Source organism: Carlito syrichta, unplaced genomic scaffold (genome assembly GCF_000164805.1).
Source record: "Carlito syrichta isolate Samal-C Ts95f unplaced genomic scaffold, Tarsius_syrichta-2.0.1 Scaffold234365, whole genome shotgun sequence".
Taxonomy (NCBI): domain Eukaryota; kingdom Metazoa; phylum Chordata; class Mammalia; order Primates; family Tarsiidae; genus Carlito; species Carlito syrichta.
The window spans coordinates 97,136-122,716 of record NW_007178461.1 but is presented as its reverse complement, the minus strand read 5'-3'; the positions used below and the strand labels follow the sequence as shown (position 1 = coordinate 122,716).

General features: G+C 33.4%; 1 protein-coding gene across 1 annotated transcript in view; it reads left to right on the top strand.

Moving 5' to 3' along the window:
- Positions 1-12,128: 12,128 nt before the first annotated feature.
- CFH (complement factor H) overlaps positions 12,129-25,581 on the top strand; it is a 65,232-nt gene continuing 51,779 nt past the window's right edge. Inside the window, exon 1 of the mRNA XM_021709455.1 lies at positions 12,129-12,307. Coding sequence (XP_021565130.1) covers positions 12,226-12,307 — 82 coding nt within the window. The 5' untranslated portion in view covers positions 12,129-12,225. The remainder of the gene's footprint in view (positions 12,308-25,581) is intronic.

Sequence of the window (25,581 nt, the reverse complement as noted above, 5' to 3'; positions counted from 1 at the left end):
ACCCTCTGGGCTCTGGCGATCCTTCCGCCTCCGCCTTCCGAGTAGCTGGAATTACAGGCGCGCGCTCCCTCGCCCGGCTGATGTTTTGATTTATTGTAGAGATGAGGGCTCGCCAAGTTGCCCAGGCGGGTCTCGAACCCGCGGGCTCAGGCAATCCATTCACCTCAGCCTCCCAAAGGCGGGGGATTACAGGCTGAGCCACTGAACCTGGCTAAAGCAAGTTTTCAAGGTCATGGAAAGATAAAGATCATGAAAAGATACATGCTTTTATGTACCATTGAAAGTTTGAAAATTAGAATAACATTCTTGAACAATAATTTGAAATGTCTTGCAACGTAAAAATTCATAGCGTCTGTGGCTTTGCAAATTTATTCTTATTTTAGAAATTTCCTTCCTCAGTGTATTTTAGCCAATATTACATACATCCATTTCCACAGTTACGTTTTTATGGAAATAGGAGGTACTTTTAACATTTCTTTTCTTTCCCTGCTGTGTAATCTAACTCAGTTTTTCTTTACAGTCAAATCTATGTGCGAGGAATCAGGATACGATTTCATTTCATGTTACTAAGGCCGATATGTAGTTCAATCTTAAAATAACATAAAGACTACACAAATACTTCTATCTGACTCCAACTAGCTCTAAAGCCTGTATTGTGTTGGCCGTTAGTTAGATACTTGTTAGTACGGTGATTACAACCAGCAGCAGCATTATTTTCTTAATGATAGATTTCAACTGACTTTGAACATTTTTTTGTTTTCTTATCCTCTTTATTGATGTAAAATTAACATATAAAAGGCTGTACACGTTTTATGTTTAATTTTAAAGACGCTTTTTTAATTTTAAAGATGCAGGGAACAATTCAGGATTAGGTACATAAGTGGTTATCGTATAGGAAAAGTTTGGGCCTCTCTTTGGTCTTTACTTCGCCTGGTTTGAGATCAAGTACCTTATTGATTTGTAAGATTTTTAAGAACAAAATAATCTACTATAAATATCATTGTAAACATTTCTTAGAATAGCCAATATTTTTTCCACTGTTAATGCCTTTAAAGTTTTAATATTATAACGATTTTAAGCTGTCAATATAAATACAGTCATTCTTTCCTTGTGTCTCACAAAATAGATCATTACAATTAGTCTGACTTTGGACCACTGCTGAGAAAGGACTAAAGATAACAATTAAGACAAGTGTAATTGACTGTTTTAATCAGCATTCAATAATTTTGGTACCTAATACCTTGGCACTGAAGTCTTCAAGAAATGATTATTTTAATCTGTGAACAATATTTTTTAAAGCTTTTATATGTGACCTAAAAGATCTTTATCCCTGTGACATTTAAATTTGTTTTTAATCATTTGTCTGACAGAGAAAAATAAAAGCTTGTATACTATTTTAAGAATGCTCCTCCATAATTAAGAGTATTCTTCATTTTCTTTGGTTTATTGAAGCTATAATATGAGTTTATTTACAAACTATAATATTTCTACAAAATAAAATTTTTAAAGATTCCTTTAGAATTGATTTTGAGGAATATTTTGTGAATGGAATTTTATTACTATAGAACATCTGATAGAAAATTTCTATTTTAAAATCAAATGCCTTTTTTTGATTTGCAGGTGAAATGTAATATATTATTAGTGACACAATCTTTAATTATTAATGAATAGGAGTTCTTAGCAAAGTTGAAACTTTAATGATGGAGCTAGAAGCAACCATATTATTTTTTCATATATCAATATAGTGTTTTATACTATAGTGTTTTATACTATACTATATACTAAAACCTAGATTATGTACCCAGTATGATTACTACATGTGGTTTATTTTTTGCTTGTTGATTTAAAAATTAATTAGGCTTAAGAAACTAGATTTTTTTTTATTCTGGAGGGAAAGATATAAATAAAATAGTGAATATCAAAATTTAAACATATGGATTCTCAGGTATCATTTTGAATTGAAATTTCTTTTAAATTATGAGGCATAAGTTATTCTAATTGAGTGTATTAACTATTCAATTTCAACTAATAAATGGTCAATTAGCCACTTAGTTTCAGTCATATACTAATTACACATCATAAAACTTATTTTTCCCAAGAAAGGATTACTTCCATCTAATGTATAGTATACAAAATTAATTAGATATTTTAGAGGAATAATTTATAGAAAGCAAATATACTCTACTAAAATAGTGTCATTACACAAAATATATATATATTTTTTGAGTTGGAGTCTCACTCTGTCGCCCAGACTGGAGTGAAGCAACCGCTCCCGGTCACCGCAGCCTCGACCCGCTGGGCTCTGGCGATCCTTCCGCCTCAGCCTTCCGAGTAGCCGGAATTACAGGCATGCGCTACCACACCCGGCTGATTTTTTGATTTATTGTAGAGATGAGGTCTCGCTGCCCAGGCGAGTCTTGAACCCGCGGGCTCAGGCAATCCACTCACCTCAGCCTCCCAAGGCGCGGGATTACAGGCTGAGCCACCAAGCCCGGCTACACAAAATATTTAATTATGTGTCTATGATTCATCATTACAGACTGGAAAATGATAGCTCTAAGAGTTTCTTCTATCCACAACCAAAATTGATACCAAAGTTTTGGACTAATATACATTTGAAGTCATAAAGACAATGAGCCTAGTGTTTAAATGTTCAACTGTGGAACCAGACAGGCTAGGTTCAAATCTCAAGTCCACTGCTAAATTAAGCAAGTCACTTAGTCCTGTCGAAATTCAGCCTTCTTATGCATAAAAAGAGAATAATAAAACTATATTATAAGGTTTTGAGGGAATTAAATTAGATAATACATTTAATGCAGCACCTGACAAAAATTAGTCATTACTTAACTATTAGTATTACATCAGTAGAGATTGGAAAGTTGAAACAACATCATTGTAGGGCCAAAAAGTGACCCTGCTCACATATTTCCAATATATCCTTGAAAAGACTCAGAAATTTGCATTCATGTTGTATGTTCTACCCTAGGATGAATGCCTGGGAACCTGGGAATAGGACATTAGAAGAAGCAGCTGGCAAAGGAAAGGAAGACAAATTGATTTTCTCTGAAGGTTTAAAAATTTTTTTTGCATGTGATCCAAGATTACTGGGGAAGTTGCCAAGGATATGGTAATTTTTTTCTTTCTCTTTCAGATGATTGAATTACTTCAGGAGCTTGCAATCTAGTTTTAGAAATGTACCTAATAAAATAAATGTAATAAATCTAAATGTTGGATCTCGTATGTTTTCACTTCCTTATAATTTGAATTAAGAAAACCTAAAGTCATTGTTCTTTACCTTTGTGCAAATTATTAAGTTGGATTGTACTAGCAGTGTCTCCTTGGGGAGAAGTAAAGGTACTAGTGTCCTAAGCATGGAAAAAGGAAACTTTGTAACGTGTAGGGCTTCTCCATGCAATGATAAAATAGTCTAAAATAAATTAGGAAGATGACTTTTGTGTTAGGCCATGTTTATAGAGGACATTTGGGGCTCTATTTTTCACATGTTGAACAGGAAAAATAACAAAAAATATTTTTGGAATGCTGTAAGCTCTATTATTAGGAAAGAAAAGAAAACATTAAGCATCTGAGTTAGTAAGGGGAGGAAAATTTGATCTCAAATCAGGATGTGACAGAAAATGACAGACTGATCATGGTTTGAATAATTAGAAAAGGGATAATGGACTCTACAATGCTTTTCCTCTTTTTTGTAACTTTAATTTGTATTATGCTTTAATTGGTATTAGTGATGCTCTCAAAGTGCTGATTGTTATGTGAAGGTACAGACAGAAAAAGCCCAAACAATGACAATTTAAAAAATAAAAACACAAGCAGTAATAGACTGAATCTTTACATGTTAATTATAACACATATCTGTGATTATTAAAAATAAGTCAAATTGGTTTACTTATCAGATGCCTCTACTACTTTCATTGTTAATTTATGATTTTTAATATACTGCTCTTTTGAATATATATTAAGATCTACATATAGATTAAATTGTCTTCCTTCCCATCCTTTTTTGAGGGTAATGGATACCTAATTTGGACCATCATATCACTTAGATAGCATAACTTGTAGAAATATTTGTGATTCTGGAAATGCGCTGGAGTTGAGCTGCACAACTTAATAACCAGTATACTCATGCGGCTTTTAAGTACTTGAGATGTGACTAGTGAAACTGAAAACCAATTTACAATTGCTTAAAAAGCTTCTTTGAGATGTTATTGATATGTAATGAGACGTGTAGTTACAATTTCTATTTTCAGTGCTGTTTATTCCTTTGTGCAGATCTATATGCTCATGTGGTATCATTTTCTTCTGTGTAAGTTCTTTGTTTATCCTTTCTTGTACAGCAAGTCCCCTGCATATGAACCCTCAAGTTGCAGACTTTCATAGATGCAAATATGCATTTCTGTATCCAATCACATAAGTTAGTTCATGTGTCTGGTGTACATTGTCAAGAACATGCATCCTCTAGTGGTTGTGTTTTCTTGTACTTTACAGTATAATACTGCATTTTTAATTTATTATATGCTTGAAAATTATTATAAACCTATTACAGTACAGTACTTTATATCCAATAGTTAGCCTAGGCTAACTTTGTTGTTCTTACAAACAAATTGGACTTATGTACTCTTGGAATGCAATTCATATGTAGGGTATTTACTGTTGTGTAGATCTGCGGGTGATAAATTCTTTCAGCTTTTGTATATCTGCAAAGTCTGGTAGCTTTTTTAAATAGATTTTTAAATATTTTTTACTGAATATAAAATTCTAGGTTGACAGTGTTTTTGTTGTTGCTATTATTGTTGTTGTTTTCAGTATTTTTAAAAATGCTTGAGAAAGAAAAATGTTCCCAGACCAACAAATTAAGAGAGGTCATTGCCACTGAGCCTGCCTTACAGGAATTGCCAAAGGGAGTTCTCTAAGCTGAAATAAAAGGCTGTTAATTAATAGCATAAAACATATGAAAGTACAGAACTGAATAGTATGAGCAATTCAAAATAGTCTCCTACTGTAATGGTAATGTGAAAAACAATTTTATATCTAATATAAGGATTAAAAGACAAAACTATAAAAAGCAACTATAGCAATTTACAATAATTTGGTATATTTGGTAGATTGTTAAGAGACACAAATTACCAAAATATGTAACTTTTGATATCAAAATTATATAAGATGGCGAGAGTAAAAGTGTAACGATTTTATATGAGTAAAGTAGAATGTTATAAGATGTTTTGTGTAAATTTCATGATAACTAACCACAAAACAAAAACCCATATTTGTCACAATAAAACAAAAAAAACAAAGAAAGTTTTCAAAGAATACCACTACAAAAAAACATTAAACCACAAAGGAAGCCAGCAAGAGAGGGGGATAGAAACAGAGGATCTTATAAAACAAATAAGAAACAAATTATAAAATGGCAGTAGAAATTCCTCATTTATCGATAATACCTTGAACTTAAATGTATTAACTTATATGATCAAAAGACAAAAAGTGGTAGAGTGGATTAAAAAAATCCTATAAAACAAAAGATATTATTATATTCTGCTTACAAGAGACTCACTTCATATTTAGGGACACATAGGCTGCAAGTACAAGAAAATAAAATCACAGGCCAATATCTCTAATAAACACAGATGCAAAATTCTTTTTTTTTTTTTTTTTTGAGTCTCACTCTGTTGCTCAGACTGGAGTGCAGTGGCCGCTCCCGGCCACCACAGCCTCGACCTGCTGGACACTCTGGCAATTCTTCTGCTTCAGCCTTCCAAGTAGCTGGAACTACAGGCACGCGCTAACATGCCAGGCTAATTTTTGTTTTGTTTTTTGATTTATTGTAGAGATGAGGTCTCACCAAGTTGCCCAGGTGGGTCTCGAACCCGCGGGCTCGGGCAATCCACTCACCTCAGCCTCCCAAAGCACGGGATTACAGGCTGAGCCACCAAGCCCCGATGCAAAATTCTTCATAATATATTAGCAAACTGAATTCAGCAACACAACGAGTCATTCACCATGATCAAGTGGAATTTATCCCTGGGATGCAAGATGGGTCAACATATGCAAATAGAGACATCTGTTATTTATTGCATTAACAGAATAAAGGACAAAAACCATATGATCATCTTAATAGATGCCTAAAAAGCATTTGACAAAATTCAGCATCCTTTTATGATTTAAAAAATCCCCAAAAGATTAGATATAGAAGAAATGTACCTCAACACAAAAAGGTCATATATAACAAGCCCATAGCTAATATTACAATACATTATGAAAAGTTGAAAGGTTTTTCTCAAAGATGAAGGACAGAACAAGGATGCCCACTCTCATCACTTTATTCAACATAGTACTGAACGTCCTATTAGGCAAAAAAAAAGAAATGAAAACTCATCCTAATAAAGAAATAAAAAGTAAAATTTTCCCTGTTTGCTGACAATTTGATCTTATATATAAACCACCCTGAAGACTCCACCAAAAACTGTCAGAACTGATAAATAAATGCAACAAAATTGCAGGATACAAAATCAACATACACAAATTAGTAAGATTTCTATGCTCCAAAAATGAGCTATCCAAAGGAAAGTTAAGAAAGCAATTTTATTTACAATAGCAACAACAACAACAAAATTAGATGTAAATTTAATCAAGAAGATGAAAGACATGTATCCTGAAAACATAAGACATCAGTGAAAGTAATTGATGTAAACACAAATAAATGAAAATATGTCTCTTGTTCATAAATTAGAAGACTTAATATTGTCAAAATGTCCATGATACTCAAAGTGATCTACAGAATTAATGTAATCCTTCTCAAAATTCCTATGTCATTTTTTACATAAAGACCCTATAAAAAAGATACCTGTACATGTATGTTTATCGCAGCATTGTTCCCAATAGTAAGAAAATGGAACCAACTGTGCGGCCCATCAAAAGAGGACTGGATAAAAAAAACGTGGTACATATACACAATGGAATATTACACGGCCACAAAGAAGAACAAAATCATGAACTTCGCAGCAACCTGCATGGAACTAGAGTCTATAATACTGAGTGACCTCTCACAGAAACAAAGAACTGAGTATCACATGTTCTCATTCATAAGTGGACCTTGGACAACTATCGTAATACCATAAGAAAAGGAATGACAGTAGTGGGAAACAGGGAGGGGGCAGGAAGGTGGGGTTGGCAGTAGTGGGAATCTGCCTGGAGAAGTGGGGGCACATCTCATCAACAAGGGTACCTGTACAATGAATATTTGTATACTTAATCATGAATTGTACCCCACAATTTTAAATCAAAATTTTAAAAATTCAGAAAAATAAAAACCTGCTAAAAATAAGAAAATTTAAAAAAGAGAGAAAAAAAATCTTAAAATTCATATGAAACCACAAAAGTCCCCAAATAACCAAAACAATTTTGAGCTGAAAAAACAAAACAAAACTACAAAACTGGAGACATCATACTCCTTGATTCAAAGTTTATTACAAAGCAATTATAATCAAAACAGAATGATACTGGCATAAAAATAGATAAACATAATCAAATAAAATAGGGTAGAAAGCCTCCCCCACCGAAGAAAACCCATGCATGTACAGCCCATCGTTTTCAACAAGCTTGCAAAAATGCATGAAAAAAGGACAGCATCCTCAGTAAATGATGCTGGAAAAATTCGATACCTATTTGTAGAAGAATTGTGTCTTTATCTCACACAATATACAAAGGTCAACTTAAAATGTTTTGAGGACTTAAAACCTGAAACCGTAAAGCAGTACAAGAAAACATAGAGTAAAAGCCCGACAACATTGAAAGCTGTTTTTAAAAATATGATTCTGAAAACACAGGCAACAAACGTAACAATAGACAAATGGGAATCCATCCAACCAAAAAGTTACTGTACAAGAATGGAAGCAATGAATGGAATGAAGAGACAGTCATGGAATTGGAGAGAATATTTTCAAACTGTACAGTTAATAAGAGATTAGTATCCAACATAAATAAGGAACTCCAATAAAACCATAACCTAATTTTAAAATGGGCAAAGGACCTGAATAGACATTTCTCAAAAGGAGACATACAAATGACCAGCAGGTTCATAAAAAATTCTCAACATTGCTAATCATTAGGGAAGTGCAAATTAAATCCACAATGAGATAACATAGAAACATAGTATAATATGTATATTAATTGTCTGATAATGTCTCCGATACATTTAGCTTTTACAATTTTGACCGAATACTCATTTATTTCTTCATATGACACCACCTTATAGTACTTTAAGTGTAGATAAATAGAATAATAATTTGGTCTTCTCTCCAGCATGCTTGATTTAAATTTGTTAATTGTTATTGAAATATTTGAAGTCATTTCAGTTTCACTACTCATGTCTATACTTTTTTGGATTGTCAAATTGTGAAAAAAAATCATGTCAAACTGACATAATGAACCGCAAGATTTTAGGAACTGCAAAATAGTTCTTTTGATATGATTAATGTGAAATGCTCTTTGAATCAAGACATTGTAAACAAGTTTGTTCTCAATACTTTAAGTACGCTTTAATTGTATGGTGTCTTTATTGATGTCAAAATATGCATAATATGAGCAAGTTTTCATACTAGGCATCAATGAGAATTAAACCATTACTTAAAATTTTACATATCTGATTATTGTCTCCGTATTTTTAAATATTGCTTCTCATTCAATAACGATAGACTCTTCTTGCGTCAGGCAACACATTTGCATGTGCTACGTCTTTGAATCATGAATTTTTATGTAATAATGTCGATTAATTTGGCAAAGGGGTTGTAGGAGTATTCCTAGAAGCCATTCATGTGCTTGCAGAACTGTCAGTAACCAGATTGTATACAACTGTGCCTGCGAAATATACAGCACTAATCTCAAACTAATATTCTATGTGATTTCATGTTGCAACCTTCAAAAGCCTCACTGTTTAAAATCAACTGATTTGGTGGAATGTTAAGAAGGGGAAATCAGAGCAGAATAAGACGATAATTATCTTGCAATTAAGACATACTTTCAATTTTAACAAGAATATATGATCATGCAGAAATATCCCTAGGGACCCTTTTATGTCCTTAATAGTTAGTGTCTGTTCAAATAAGGAGTCTTGAATCTTTTTTTTTTGAGTTGGAGTCTCACTCTGTCGCCCAGACTGGAGTGCAGCGGCCGCTCCCGGCCACCGCAGCCTCGACCCGCCGGGCTCCGGCGATCCTTCCGCCTCAGCCTTCCCAGTAGCCGGAATTACAGGCGTGCGCTACCACGCCCGGCTGATTTTTTGATTTATTGTAGAGATGAGGTCTCGCTGCCCAGGCGGGTCTCGAACCGGCGGGCTCAGGCAATCCACTCACCTCAGCCTCCCAAAGGCACGGTATTACAGGCTGAGCCACTGAGCCTGGCAGTTTACTATATTTTTAAACATAAATGAGTTATTGGCAGTTGAACTTATATAAATGTTAACAGCATGGTATGCAAACTACTTGAAAGGCAGACCTGTGAAGGTTAAAAGTAAGATTCTGGGAATCAGGTCACTGGTTTTGATACAAGGCTCTAGCAGTGTCTTGTGACCTTGAGGGAGTTGCTTAAATGCTCTTAAATGTTCTGTGGCTCAGTTCATTCATCTATACATTTGAGATAGCCATGGTCTCCTGTTTCATTGTAATGTCATAATTATTGAGTAAATGTGCTTAGATCTGTACCTGGTATATAATTCACACTCATATAATATTAATCTTAGTAACTTTATGAAACACTTGCCACACATTAAGTTAGAATTGCTGTTGGATAAAAAAAATAATACAAACGAAACAAAAAACACGATTGGAAATTCAAACCACATAGTTGGATTCATTATCAGACAGATGAAACTAAGACAGGAATAAAGAAGTTTAAAGTCTATGATGTCAGCATACAATCAAATTAAAACTTTAGAATGGTAATTCAGAATTCATATTTGCTTGATTTTTCACATAAGCTATTTAATTTCTTACTTTTCTCAGAATAAAAGACTAATTCTGACTCCTTTTTTGAATACACAGCAAAAAAATAAAAATAAACATTTTAAATCACACAGGAGTCAAAATTGGAGATAAGAAGGAGCGCTCATATGATAAAAGGAACAAATCAAGAGATGGATATCAAAATTCTCACTATGTATGCTATAATTATAGCTTTAAAATATAAAGACTGACAGCGTTAAACAGAAATATAGAAATCTGAATTCATAATGGGAGGTTTAATACACACTTTCAATAGCTGATAGAAAAATTAGACAAAAACATAATACAAATATAAAAGATTTAAACAAAGGAATTACAAACTTGAACTACTGACATAGGTAGAATATTGACCTTAACGGGCCATAAAGAAAGTGTCATAAAATTTTGAAATTGTGTAATTATTTAAAGTATGTCCTCTGATCATAATTCAATTTAAAAAGACATCAATTAAAAAAGAAAAATAGAAAGCTGAAGTTTCCAGAAATGTACACTTCAGAAGAAATTTTTTAAGGCCTTAAATGTGAAAGAGAAAATAACTTAGAAGATAAGCATTGAGTCCTTGTAGTAAGCAAGTGTTCATTAAACAGGACACAAAATGCACTAGTCATGGAAGAATAATTTGAAAATTTGCTCTATGTTAAAATTAAATCCCAAACCAGGTGAAGTGAGCCTCAGTGGGAGGGCCAAACTTCACATGTAGGATGACCACTTACGTACCTAATCCTGAATTGTACCCCACATCTTTAAAATAAAAAAAAGTAAAATAAACAAATAAATCCTTAAAAGTAAATAAAATTAAGAAATTCTGTTTATTAAATGTAACAGTGAGTGAAAAGACAACACAAACTGAAAGAAGGTATTTACTAAATATGTATAAGAATGTTCTCATATCTATAATATACACAATTCCTGCAATTCTATAAGTAATGACCAACTCAATAAAAGAAATATACAAAAAACTTCAATTGACACGTTACCAAAGAATATAACCAAATGAAAATTACTGTGTGAAAGTAGTTCAACTTTGTTAGTTACCAGGAAAATTTAAATGAAAACCAAAGAGAATTATTGGTCTGTGCCACCAGAAAAGCTAAGATTACAAAGATTGAAATTATCAGGTGTCATTGCAGATGTGCAGCGACTCATACACTGCTGATAGAAATGTCAATTGTTAAAATCCGTTTGGAAAGCTATCTAATGGTATCTATTACACCTAAACATAGCTACATTCTAATATTCCACTCTTAGGTATATACTTATCAGAAATACAGAAATATGTTTACCAAAAACCACGTATATAATGCTCATAACAACAATAGTCATATTAGCTTCAAACTGGAATCTAATCAAATGCTCATTAACAAGCACACAGATAAATAACGTGTGCACTATTCAAAAACAGAATATTATACAGCGTTAAGACATAACAATCTATAGCTACAACCAATAGCATAGTTGAATGCTCCAAACACAATTTTTAGTGAAGGACTCTAACCACAAAAGTAAATTGCCTCTTCTTAATCTACATAAAGTGCAAAAACCATGCAAATATATTACATGTTCTCAGAGATCAGATAAGTCACTGCATGTGAGGGGTGAGCGAGGAGTTGAGGGGAGTATTGACTGAAAAGGAATACTGGAGTTTTCTGAGATACAGTGATGTTTACTGTTTTGACGTTGGTGGTGGTTGCATAAGTGTTTTCACCTTCTCAATATTCAGCAAACTTTTTTCCAATGTTTTCTTTAAGCATATTATACTTCAATATAGTAAAGTTTTAAACATAAGCTTTTTAATTTCTTGATTTTTGAATTATTTTTAAAGTATCTGCTATTTCCAGTTCTGAAGTTTATACACAATAGACCTAAATTGAGTTGAATAATTGGAAAGTTTATGCAATCCAGGGGACGTTACCAGCTGCTGTTTTGCACATTCCAAGAACCTGAACATGTTCCAACGGATAACTTGCCTTGGTTTATAAGAAAAATTCCAAGTGCAGGTCATGGTATTAACATTCAGTGGGAATGCAATGAAAATTGAGTTCAAACTCAGGCCTTGCTGGGGCTTGTGGTTGGTTTTTTTCATCTACTTTGCAAAAGAGTCTGGTGGGCGGAGCGTCTAGTTTCAACTTTCTTTTGCAACAGGAACTTTACCGCACTAATCACAGTTCTTAGAGGAGGAGAGCTGGACGGTGTGAGCAGTATTAGCTAGTAAATGTACTCCCAAAAGCTAAAAAAAATGAAACTTCCAGCAAAGATTATTTGGCTTATGTTATGGTCTTTTTGTGTAGCAGAAGGTAAGATTAAAAGAGAAAGACTCTTCTTATAACTGACTATATTTTGAAACATTTGCTAATGGTGTTTTTCAAAGTGGTATTAAGAATTTGGTTTAGAAAATTTTTTTTAATTACTATTCTGTAGCTTGACATTTAAGTAACTTTTAACATTGTTAAGTTTTATAAATATAAGTACTTTATGTGATATATCTGATTATTTATGTAATTTTGTTTAATATAAAATTGCAGAAAATACTTTAAATGCTTCTAAAAACTGTAATCTGGAATAATAATTTCCTGGTTATTATCATAAAATATAATTTACTTTTTTGCTTAGAAGTTTCACCAAAATGCTTTGTGTGAAAGTATTAAGAAGTATGTGAATATACATAGTCAATAAAAACCTTCAAATTATATAATGATTAAATTTATTTCAGTTATAACTTTAAATCTTCCTTAAGAAAAAACTCATCATTTACAACTGATATTGCCATGACCTTAAAAGTCTTATAAAAGTCGTGTATTAGCCGGGCTCGGTGGCTCAGCCTGTAATCTTGCGCCTTTGGGAGGCTGAGGTGAGTGGATTGCCTGAGCCCGTGGGTTCGAGACCCGCCTGGGCAGCGAGACCTCATCTCTACAATAAATCAAAAAGTCAGCAGGGTGTGGTGGCGCATGCCTGTAGTTCCGGCTACTGGGAAGGCTGAGGCGGAAGGATCGCCGGAGCCCAGCGGGTCGAGGCTGCGGTGGCCGGGAGCGGCCACTGCACTCCAGTCTGGGCGACAGAGTGAGACTCCAACTCAAAAAAAAAAGTCGTGTATTATTGGAGTAAAAATATTACATAAATTTGAATCACAGTTGATTATACAATTTTTGTAAAATCTAAGTTGTTCAACAATTTTTTTGTAGTTGTATGTAAGACATTATCAACGTCTGTTTGAAATACTGAATATGAGTATAGGAGGTTTTTTTTCTGATATCAGTAAGACAACTTCTGGATTTGCAAGTAAATTCATTCTATCACTGCTTTTCAATAGACTAAATCATTTATTGTTGGGAAAGATTTGCATTTGTAGTTCATGATGGATAACCAGTTATGTGATAGATATTTGATCAACATTTTTAAAGCAAATGAATCACACATTATTCATGGTTTCCCAAATCTTTTCACTTAGTTAACAAATTTTGACTGAGTGCCTAGTACATAGACTCTAGGAACTGAAGAATATTAGCACATAACATGAACTCTCTGACTGTGAGTCTTTCAGTCTAGAAAGTAAAGGCAGATATGTTTTTATAGTTATAGCCCTTAGTAATGTTTGAAAACTTATTGAAATATGTCTAAAACTTTTGGAAATATTGAGTCTTTTCAGTTATATTTTCTAATATGTTATTGCTTGATTTTTTAAGCTTATAAGCTTTATATTCAGCCACCTTTTAAATAAAGAAGATAATCATTTTCTTGCACATAAGTAATACAAATAGTATTTTAAAATAAAACAATTTTGTATTGCCAAAGAGTTCCAGAACAATGCCAATGTTACCAATTATAACAAACATCTTTTTCTATTTTTCTGTTTCTTTGTATACATGTTTTTGTCTTTTTTTACTCTATAGAAATTTTTTTTCTTTGAGGTGGAGTCTCACTTGTCACCCAGGCTGGACTGCAGTGGCACGCTCACAGCCACTGCAGCCTTGACCTGTTGGGTTTAGGTGATCCTTCCGCCTCAGCCTTCCAAGTAGCTGGAACTACAGACACACGCCACCATACCGGCTAGTTTTTGTTGTTGTTGTTTTTGTTTTTGTGTGTGTGATTTATTGTAGAGATGAAGTCTCACCAAGTTGTTCAGGCTGGTCTCGACCCTCTGGGCTCAGGCAGTCCTCTCACCTTGGCCTCCCAAAGTGCTGGGATTACAGGCTGAGCCCGGCTTATAGAAATGCTTTTAAATTATTTACATACTGTTTGCTCAGATTTTATGTAGATAACACGTCATATAAGAGAGATTTGTTTTATTTATAATTTTTGAAAATCAAGAATGAATGGCAATTTTAATGGAACTGTTTCAATTTTATTGCAAAGTGGAATTTAAATTTTTAAAATAGTGTGTAACAAAGTATATGCGATAATTAAACAATAATGATTTAAACTCATTTATGTAACTGATTATTGCTGACTTTTTCACTTGAATTTTATTTTTCAACAATATATGTTTAAATGTATCAGCATCTGATGATGAATGAAGCATCAAAACTATATATGTTATAGTAAAAATGATATCAAGTTGGCTATTTCTTAACAGATAAAGTACAATTTTAGTATTTAAGGCAATGCTTAGGTCAGGCTCATAATTTTCGTAAAATCACATACAATGTATAAGCCTGTAGAGAAAAATCTCATGAATTTTCAGTAGATATAAAACTCTTATTTTGTTTCTTGTTTGCCAAATAGTCTCTGAAACTAAACTAGTTTCAGATGTCAACAATTCTATCAGTCTACCATTTCTAAGATAATTTTTACTCAACAGAGTAGCCTTAATCATTAAAACAAATTCACATATACTTCAATATTTGCTTCTGTTTTTATTTCTCACTTTGAACACTGAATACAAAATTGAGAAATTGAGAAAAGACAGTTTGAATACGATCACAATCTGCTTACTAAACTAGACATAGTATTTTAGCACTTCATAAGTTTCTTCTGCCCTGTTAAGAGTGAACATTCTTTAAAAAACACTATTGATTACTAAGGAAGAATGTAGCCAAAAGGAATGATTTATAGATTCAGCTTTCTGTTTCCCCTTGTTATTATATTGCATACCATGTAGTACTTTTTTTAATGCAATGCTTTGTCTGCATTCACATTTCTAGTTGTGTAGGAATATTAATTATCTCCTTGTTGTCAAAGGCTGTGTGTGACTCAGGGGGTCACCATGGGCCACTAACAATTGGGTCAGATTTACAGGACAAAGTTTAAAATAAGTTTCTCAAATTATATCACATAGTGTCAACTTTTTGGAATATAGTATGACCAAGCAGACTTTTTTTAGATTTAGAGTCTAATAATTGTGTACTACCTGAAATTAGACCACAGTCTAGAAATTCCAGAATGATTAAAGTGAATAAATTAAAATGCTACTGAAACATGTTCAAGTAAGTACAGGCTGTGTTGTTTTGGCAGATGTATTTTCTAATCCAGAAGATTTAGGCCAAAAAGTTCTTTGAGACCCTAAAAGGTTTTATAGATCAATGATTGAGGAACTCCATTCAAATCAGACAAATAATTCTTTTCTTTATAATTATATTGTTTCAGATACAAGATGGTTTCAAACTTTAGTTAATCCTAATACAGAAAAAATGATAAAATTGTAAATATTATATACACTAATTATAAATCGATACAAATTATCTCCTATAAGGATGTATGTGACTGTTATACATCATTGTCTAATGCAGGAAATGTGTGATGGAGTTTTATAATCTTAAATTCTATACTTGAATTTCAGTGTAATAAGTAAGAATTTCCCCTCAGGTGGTTTCTTTCACCTATGTCAGCTCTGGCACGTCTCTCTATCTTTTTGTTCTTCTTTCTCTCATAAAGAGAAAAAACAAAACACGTCTTCTACAAAATCCCCACATATTCATAGATAGTAGCATAGGTATTTACCTATATGGTGTGATTTAAAGATGTACAATGGCCCAATTGTCTTCAATATCTTCTCCCCTCCTAAGATACTTTTCATGTTAATATTGAAATTATCATGTATTCAACCAATCTGTAATTTACATGAAATGATAAATACACTGAATAAATGCCTTAGGATAGTTAAAATTAGTATTGTTCACAGTAAGTAAGTAAGTAACAACAAATTCCCTGCAAAAATTTTAGTGAAGAAGGCTAAAAAATAGATGATGAGGAGGATAAAAAGTAGGACGAAGAGATTCTGGAAGATGAGATAGTCCCGGGTAGGACGGATCTGTTAGATTAAGTGTTACAGTGAGTGCTAAGAGAAGGGGTAGAGAAAATGCCCACAGCAATGGCACGAGAGTGAGATGTCTGCCAAGGGAAGCCTGGCTTATTTTAAGTTTAAACGTATCCTGGGAATGCATATGCTACTCTTTTGCCTGCATGTAATTTTAAAGTAAAACTGAAATATCTAAGGATTGCAAACTAAAATTATTCTTGGGTAGAAATAAGTTCCAAAATACAAGTTTAAAAGCAGATTAGTAATATTCTTCATGTTTGGTCTTTGGTTCCTGAAATCTGAGCCAAAGTCTAAGTTGACCCACTTTTATTTGCTTAGTTCCTGATTGTTTATTCTGCAGTCTTTGCCACTTTTCCTTTTTTCCCAGCCATGCCTCCTTCTCCTTCCCCCACACGCCATCCTCCTCCTGACTAGACCTTTGAGATTCCGCCAACCAGTCTATCCTGTGCTCAGTTAACTAATATGTACTTTGCCCATTTCTTAACAAAACATAGTCCATGAAAAGGGATGATGTAATTGACAAAAGTGCTACAGTTTAGCCTAAAATTGTAAGGAGACATAAAAATGGCTCAGAGAAAGCAAAGTAACAGAGTTTTTAAAAAAATGAAACAATAAAAAAGAAAGCAAAAAGCAATTTGACAGACCATTTTTGTCTTGGCATTTTTACTTGGAGAGCCAAGTTTCTAATAAACCTTATTAACTAGTATGTAATAGATAGAAAAGTGATTATGTATTATGTAATAGATAGAAAAATGATTGACTAGTATGTAATAGAAATATTCTTTCAAATGCTTCTAGAAGCATTTTTTTGAGCTAGATTGAAGTGATTTTTGACTTTCAAAACTATAACATAAATTTAAACTTGGAACACACGCATCAGATGTACAATGGAATTACAGATGTTAGTTTCCTGAGTGCGTACATCAGAGCCTTTACATTTGCTACTGTCTACTTCTACAAGTTGTTCCATGCCCCTTCTACAAGTTGTTCATAATCTACAGATAAAATGTAAAGACTCCCAGGTAGTTTTATTTTTATTCATTCATTCATTTGTTCTTTTGTTCATTCAATTATCACTATTTTAGTGACTGCCAAGTGCTAGACCCTATGAATGGGATTTCCAAAAGGAGATGATTATTTAATGGGGAAAAAATTGAGAACTGTGTTTTATTATATTAATATATTGCATTTTATCATATAACTACTGACTGAGATAAACAAAGGTTACCGTAGGACCATTTAGGTAAAGGCAAGAAACCCAAATTGGGATGGATGGATGAAGTAGGATAAGGTTGGAGAACTAGCTTGTAAGAAGTGGAACGAAGAGACAAACATGTCAAGGGTGAGATGGCATCCTGGAAAAGTTTTGAATTGGAGTTAGCTGGAAGACAAGGAGGACATTAAAGACAGGAAACCCCATGTGTATATAAGAGAACTAAAAGTAGTTCTGCAAAACTGGAAGGTTAAAATCATCTTTGTATTTCTATTGTTTTCATCAATTGAAGTTTCACAGGTACTACTTGATAAAACTTGGTACAATGTGTTTGTTTTTTCCTTTTGCTTAATGCTTATCCCCAAAGTTCCACTGATAATTATTTGAATGCTAACTCATTCCTAATACACAATTTTCAAGCTCTTCATTTTACTGTCACCCTATGTCAAAGCTTCTTTTTGTGAATGAAACAATTATTGGCACTAGGAACTAGCTATTTGAATACTTTACATTTCAAGAAAACTTGTGGAATTTCAGCCTATGTTCTGACAGCAACTTGTTTCAACCCTAATTATGATATACTTGTTCTTCTGCCCATTTTTTATGGCTATCACCTATTTTCCCATTTGCTTTTTATGATTAGGGAGTTATCTTCCTGCTCTTTTACTGTTAGAAACATTTGAGAAAAATTGTATGATTATGCCTTTACATTTTAACAATATAATCTTATTTTTAAACGCTTATTAAATGCAATGTAACTTCTATTCTGCTTTTGCTAGATTTTCTTTAAAAAATCTTTATTACAACTGGTTTTTTATTTTCACAGGTTTATATATTATTTCTCAAATGGCCATTGTTTATTCTTATGTTATTTACAAAAATTATTTGAGTAATTTGATCATATCATTTGTAAGCATGTAAGAGCTCTTGAACAACATGGGCTTGGATTGTGTGGGTTCATTTATTTATTTATTTAATTTTATTTTAAAGATGTGGGGTACAATTCAGGATTAAATATACAAGCACTGATTATGCAGGTACCCTTGTTGATGAGGTGTGCCCCTCCCTCCCCTGGCAGTTTCCCACTACTGCTAATCCCTTTCATGTAGTATTATGATAACTATCTAAAGACTGCTTATGTCATCACTCTGTTCTTTGTTTCTGTGATAGATCACTGAGTATGATCAACTTAAATCCATTCAAGTTGTTGCAAAGTTCATGTTTGTCCTTCTTTATGGCTGCATAATATTCCATTGTGTATACATATCACATTTTGAAAATCCAGTCCAGCTTCTATGGGCAGCATGGTTGGTTCCATGTTTTTGCTATTGTGAATAGAGCTGCAACAAACATACGTGTGCAGGTATCTTTTTTGTAGAATGATTTGCGTTCCTCCAGATATATTCCCAATAGGGGAATTGATGGGTCATATGGAAGGTCAATTTCTAGTTCTTTCAAAAATTGCCACACTGTCTTCCAAAGAGGTTGCACTAGTTTTCGTTCCCACCAGCAACGTAGAAGCATTAGGTTCATTTATTATGTGTCTTTAAAAAATCAAACAATGATAAAATTTTAGTGGATATTTATAGATGACTGACTTTTCATGTATGCCTCAGAGCCATCTGTGGGACTTGAATATGTACAGAATTTGGTGTACATGGGTGTCCTGAAACCAATTGCCTGAATATACCGAGGCATAACTGTAAAAATAACATTAATGTATATCAGTGAGAAGATAGGCAAGAAATGTAATGCAGAATATCTATTTTTTTGCTATTTCCATTCTGTTCATTTGTTTTTCCCCCCAGATTGATTGTATGGTTTTGATTTATAGTGTATCCTAATGTCTACTAAGTTTAGAAGTATGTTATTTATAACTCTTGCTCAAAAACTCTTGTTTTTGCTGCAGTTGTTGTTCCACAAAATAATTTTAGAAAAATAAAGCAGTTGAACAAAGAAACTAACTTTAAGTCTATCAAAGTAATCTGGTACAAAATGAATTACAGTTTTTTCAAATATATAATTTTATCATAATTTATTTCATTTGAATAAAAATATTTCAAATAAAAATTTAGAGATATATTGGCATTGAAACTAAGTTATTAGGTCTATGTTTGTATGTCAATAGTAAATAATTAGCTTGATGTTTGTACATCAATAATACCTTCTTAAAATCTGTAAGTATAAAAATTAGGTAAGTTATGATTACTAAAATATTAATTGTATTTGTTTTTAGTTTTGCTCAAAATTATATAAATGTTTCCCTCAAATTAAAACTAAAAGATTCCTATTCTTGTTCAAAATTCAAAAGCATTCAAACTCCTTATTTATGGGCTAAAAGTAATTTTTATTGGAAAATAAAGTCAAATAAATAATAAGTTCACACAGCCAGTGTTTTGTAAGCAAAATTAATTGGCAACTCTCTTGTTTGAACACAAGTAAATACTTAGATACAAGAAAACTTAGTTTACTCAAGATCGTAGAACCAGGAAAATGGAATGGCTTTTTTTTAAGCTTTAAGATAAATCATACCTCAAAAAATGTTTTCCTTCTTTTGAAAATATACTTATCCTGCCTATTTAATAAGCTTCTGCTCTATTTTCTTCAAGAATCTCCAATTTAAGTCAAGCAAATGTGGTTGTTATACATATATGTTGGCAATTTGATTACTTGGACCTAAATAGCTCTTTATTATCTAATTATAAATCTTTGAGAATGTGGTTTAATTGAGTTTAAACATTTTAGTTGTTAGTCAATTCAGGCAAATAAGTCATGTCATAAGGTACGTTTAATTAATGTTATAATTTAATGCAATGAATCATTACTTTAAATACTTTTGCTATTGCATGGATTAATCATACTCAGTATATTGAGAATTAGAACAAAAGTTGACAGGAAAGTGTATTTGAAATGTGAAGACCTGAAAATTAATGAAAATTCTTCCACTAACTATGAGAGGCAGAGATGATTTTCATCCTTGGGGAGCTTACATTTTGATGTGGGGGGTAGACAAAATCCTGATAAACAGAAAAATAACTATAGAATTGTAAACAATGTTGTGAAAGAGGTATAGTATTAGGTAAGAGAAAATAGAGAGAGTGGTAGTATGTGGAGACATTAGATGGGTTGGCCTTGGGGACTAGAAATAAGTGAATCACTTTGAGGACATAATATTTGAGTAGAGCCCTAAAAGATGAAACAAAACCAATCATCAGAAGTCTTTAGTAAAAATTATTCCAGGAGGAGAAACCAATGTGTGCAAAAGATTTAAGAAAAAAAAGTTTGAGACAAACTTATAAACAAAATATAAACAACAACAAAAATTAGGGTAGCTTTGGCACAGTGAGTAGATGGGAGATGTGACATGTTGCAATCAGAGAGAATAACAGCAAGAGTGAAATGACATTCCCAGGCCAAGGTAAGAAGTTAGGAATGTTTTACAAGTAAAAAATGTCATAGCATAATTTTAATCACAGGAATGATGTAATTGAATTTGCAAGGATTACTTGCGGAAGAACAGAAGAGTACAGAATTGGAGACTAGTTAGCAGGCAGTTTCATGGTGAAGGTGACAGATGATGATGATGAGAACTAAGATTTTGAAGATAGCAGCAGGAAGATGTGGAAATGGAGCGGGGTCTTAAGTATATATAAAATATATATAAAAGTATATATAAAATATATATATATAATTTAGCAAGTACAAACAAAGATATCATTTAACATGAAGGAAAAACAAACAAACAAAACACCAGAATGCTAGTGTTTTTTGAAGCAAAAAGATAGTCAATATGAGAATTCTTTATATATAGCAAACATACATGCAGAGTAAATATTGTGAAAAATTGTGGTGAAAAAGTTGTCCTTGTCTTTTATATCTGGTTGTTAAAAGGAATTAATTACACTTAGCAAAACAAGAATTAGAGATATAAATGTATCATCTGAAAATATAATAACCAGAAGAAAAAGCATTTATCTCAGAGGAGTGAGAGAGCTGGGTTTTTTTGGTGGAGGATTTTTTTATTTTACTTTTTTAGTAGAGGAAGTACTTTAATGAAAATAATTAAAATAAAATCAATTGAAGAGAAAAATTTTATTACTCTTTTGTTGCATTACCTGAATAAAAGTAAAGGAGCTATGTTTATCAGAATGTTAATACAGTTGTGGAAAATGGTTCTCTCTCTACTCACAATGTTCACACCAACATTTGATATTTAACATTTATTTTTCTAGTAACATGAACATCATAAACTGGATCTGAATTTCGAAAGTGAAAAACACACATATCAGCCTGTAATTAAACAAAAGTTTTCCACGCAAAGCTATGAACATGAAATCTATGAAGCCAAAACAAAGGCATGAGCTTTTAGGGTATGGAGGAGAGTGTGCGGGAGCATTGTATTATCTTATAATAACACATTAGCACCATCTAGTGTGGTAAAAATATATTTACTTAAATTATACAAATCAAAAGTGTAATGTGAAATCATACGTTACACAAGTTCACTGTCACAAATGCCTTAGAAATTTACATAAAATTTGAGGAAAATTAGTGCATATGACAGTCTACACAAGATATCTTTTTATAAAAGTTTAATATGTAACTTTCTTTTTTATGAAACACAAAATGTTTTTGCACAGATGCCTGTCAGGATTTGACTGAGTTGTTTTTTTTCCCCAGTCTTTTAAAAAAAGTTCTTATTATAAAACCAAATGAGAAAAGAAGTTTAGTGATTAAAATAACTTAACAAATGTGTACAATAATAAGTTTCTTAGAATTTGCATTTTACAAAGTAATGTGTTGGGGTTTTAGAATGACTACATTCTAAAACCCCAACACATTACTTTTTAAAATATCAAAAATTAAGCAATATTGGAAGCATTAACAATTAAAGTGAGTAGGCATAAACTTAGTTATTAATTTTTAGTTTATTCACCTTATATGCCATTTAGTTAACTAATCTCTTGCAAAACAACAAACATACTGTAAATGCAGATTTTATCACTTTAATATTTTATTGTAAAATGTAATACAAGTGAATGAAATATAAATATAATGAATTACAATAATTATAATTACCTATGTCAAGAACATTTCCTGCATTCCAGAGAGTTCCTGTAGGTCTCTTCCAGATCAATACACCTATATTTCTCCGACAAAGAAAAGAAAAACCATTATCTTGATAGTTACAGTCATTACATTTTTGCTTTTCATTAAAACATCACTGTCTTTGTACATATCCCTAATATATGTCTGCTTTTGAATTTTAAATGGATAAAATAATTCTATAACATTTAATACATTGTTTTTTACTTAATGCTATTATTTTTTATGGTCATGTTGTATTGTGGAATCAATACGTTTATTCAACTGCATGCATAGCATATATTTTTATCCACTCAACTGTTGTTGATATTGGTATTGTTTCCATTTTTGACTATTAAGAAACATACTGCTATAAGCATTACCATACATGAAATCTGGTTCACATGTGTACTAGTGTCTCTAAACGACATTCCTAGGAATAAAATTGATGAGCTATAGACAGTTATGGCTGGAATGCTTTTATCTTCTCTAAATTCATATGCTGAAATCCTAATCCTCAAAATGCTATTATTAATAGAAGATGTGGCTTTGAGATGTATTTGGGTTACTTTTTCTCTTATTTTTAGTTAACATCTAATAATTATATATATTTACGGGATAATAGTGTGAAATTTTGATATATCTAATGATCAAATCTCAATAGTTAGAATATACATCATCTCAAACATTTATCATTTCTTTGTGTTGGAAACTTTCAAAATCTTCTCTTCAAGCTTTTTGAAAATATATTACAAACTTTGTTGAGGTCATGGGTGTGGAGTCCCCATGATGGGGCTGATGGTCTTAATAAGAAGTTACTAGAACTGAATTTTGAATTTTGCTAAGTTATATATTTTCTAAGAATTTGTTTATTTCATCAATATTTATACATGCATTGGTAAACAGGTGTTTGTAATATTTTGTTTGGTGGGGGACTTCTGGCAAGATGGCAATGGGACAGGTTGGACAGTGAGAGTCTCCATGAAAGCGAGTGTCCATAAGGACTCTCGCTTCCCCTGGGTGGCTACTGCTGCTGCTGCTGCTGCCAGCCTGCTCCTCAGCCAGCTGCACAGACCTGCAAGCTGGAAGACCCTGGCCCCACACACTGCTTGGCCACTGCTGCCATTGCCGGCCATGCTGGTCCCCGGGCTGGAGGCCCTGGGTCCCATGCACCATTGTGCTGCTACGGCTGCCACTACAGCTACACCACCCAGGGTGGTCCTCAGCTCCCGGCCCCATGGATCTCCAGGCTCCCTTGCTGGCTGCACCGCCCAGCCCTGCTCTGAGCCACCCCATGCCACACCAATCTGCAGCGCCCAGCTGTCTTGCACTCTGCCTTCCCCAACTCAGCCCCTGGCCATGGTGAGACCAGAGACCAGCTGGAGCACCCCCTGAGACCAGGCAGAGACCTGCATTGCCCCAGCCACCTCCGGTCAGCTCCGCCCAGCCTCCACCTTGGGACCTAAGGTAATTTCATCAAACTGAGAGAGACAGAAGCTGCTCTCCCATGTTAGATTGGACACAGATAGGTCAGATTTGAGTGGCAGACTTGACAGGCAGCATGCCGACTGAGTCCAGATCTGATCCACCCTCCTTCCACAGCAGGCCTGAGGCATACCCTAGCTGTGAGCAACTCTACCAGCCTGTGATGAGAGCTAGAGATCAGAGATGAAAGGGCTTTGGAATTATAGGAATGATCTCAGAGTAAGCCTGGTTCCTTGCTTTATTTATTTATTTATTATTCTTTGTCCGTTTGTTTTATTCATTTTCCCCCTCTTTTCTGTCTTCATACTGTTATTGTTCATGTTTTTGTAATTGCTTTGTTTCTGCTATTTTACTGATTTTTTTATTTTTATTTTTTTCCTTTAGACTTCCTGTTTGCATAGGGAAAAATACATCAACAGGGAGGTTGGTTGACTTGTGTGTTTATAAGATTGCATGTTTTAGTTTTCTTTTCTCTTTTCTGTCTTTGTGTCTTTTTTCATTAGTTAGTCAGTATGTTTGTATGTTTTCCCTCTTACTCTTCTCTCTCTCCTCCTTTCTCTTCTCTTCTTCCACTTCCCTGTTCCATTCTTATTCTTTGGATACTGGGATCTGCAGATAGATTTTGAATCACAGTTCCCCACTCAATTAAATCTCAGAACTACAAAAAAGTACAGTCCCCAACCTACAGTACAAAAAATGAAAAAGTGGGGAGGAAAACCTACAAAAGATCAGAGACCTAAACGTAAAATCTCAAACTATAAGAACCTTAGAAAATGCAGAAGACACTCTTATGGAAGTTGGAACTGGCAACCAACCCCTAGCAAAACTCAAAATGTCCAGGCCTTAAGAGATAAGATAAACAAGTGGTACCTCATCAAACTGACAAGTTTCTGCAAAGCCAAAGAAACCATTAAGAGAGCAGGGTGTCAGCCCACAGACTGGTAAAAATATTTTCAATTCCACATCTGACAAAGGCCTCACGTTTAGGATCTACAAGGAACTCAAATGTGCTGAAAAGGAAAAAAAAAAAAAAAAATAGCAGCCCCATTCCAAAGTGGGTAAAAGATATGAATAGACAGTTCTAAAAAGAAGACATACGAGCAGCCAACAGCTACATGAAAAAATGTTCAGTTTCACTGATCATCAAGGAGATGCAAATTAAAATTACAGAGATACCACCTAACTCCAGTCAGAATGGATAACTCAAAAAATAACAGATGCTGAATGGGAAGTGGCAAAAAGGGAACACTTCTACACGGTTGGTGGGAGTGCAAACTAGTACAGCCCCTGTGGAAATCAGTGTGGTGATTCCTAAAAGTTCTAAAAATCAACCTTCCTATGACCCTGTAATCCCCCTACTAGGAATATACCTGGAAGAACCCAAATCACTCTATAAAAAAGATATGTGCACACATATGTTTATCGCAACCTTGTTCATAGTAGCAAGAACATGGAACCAGCCGTGCTGCCCATCAAAAGAGGATTGGATAAAAAATGTGGTACATATACACAGTGCAATATTATGCAACCAT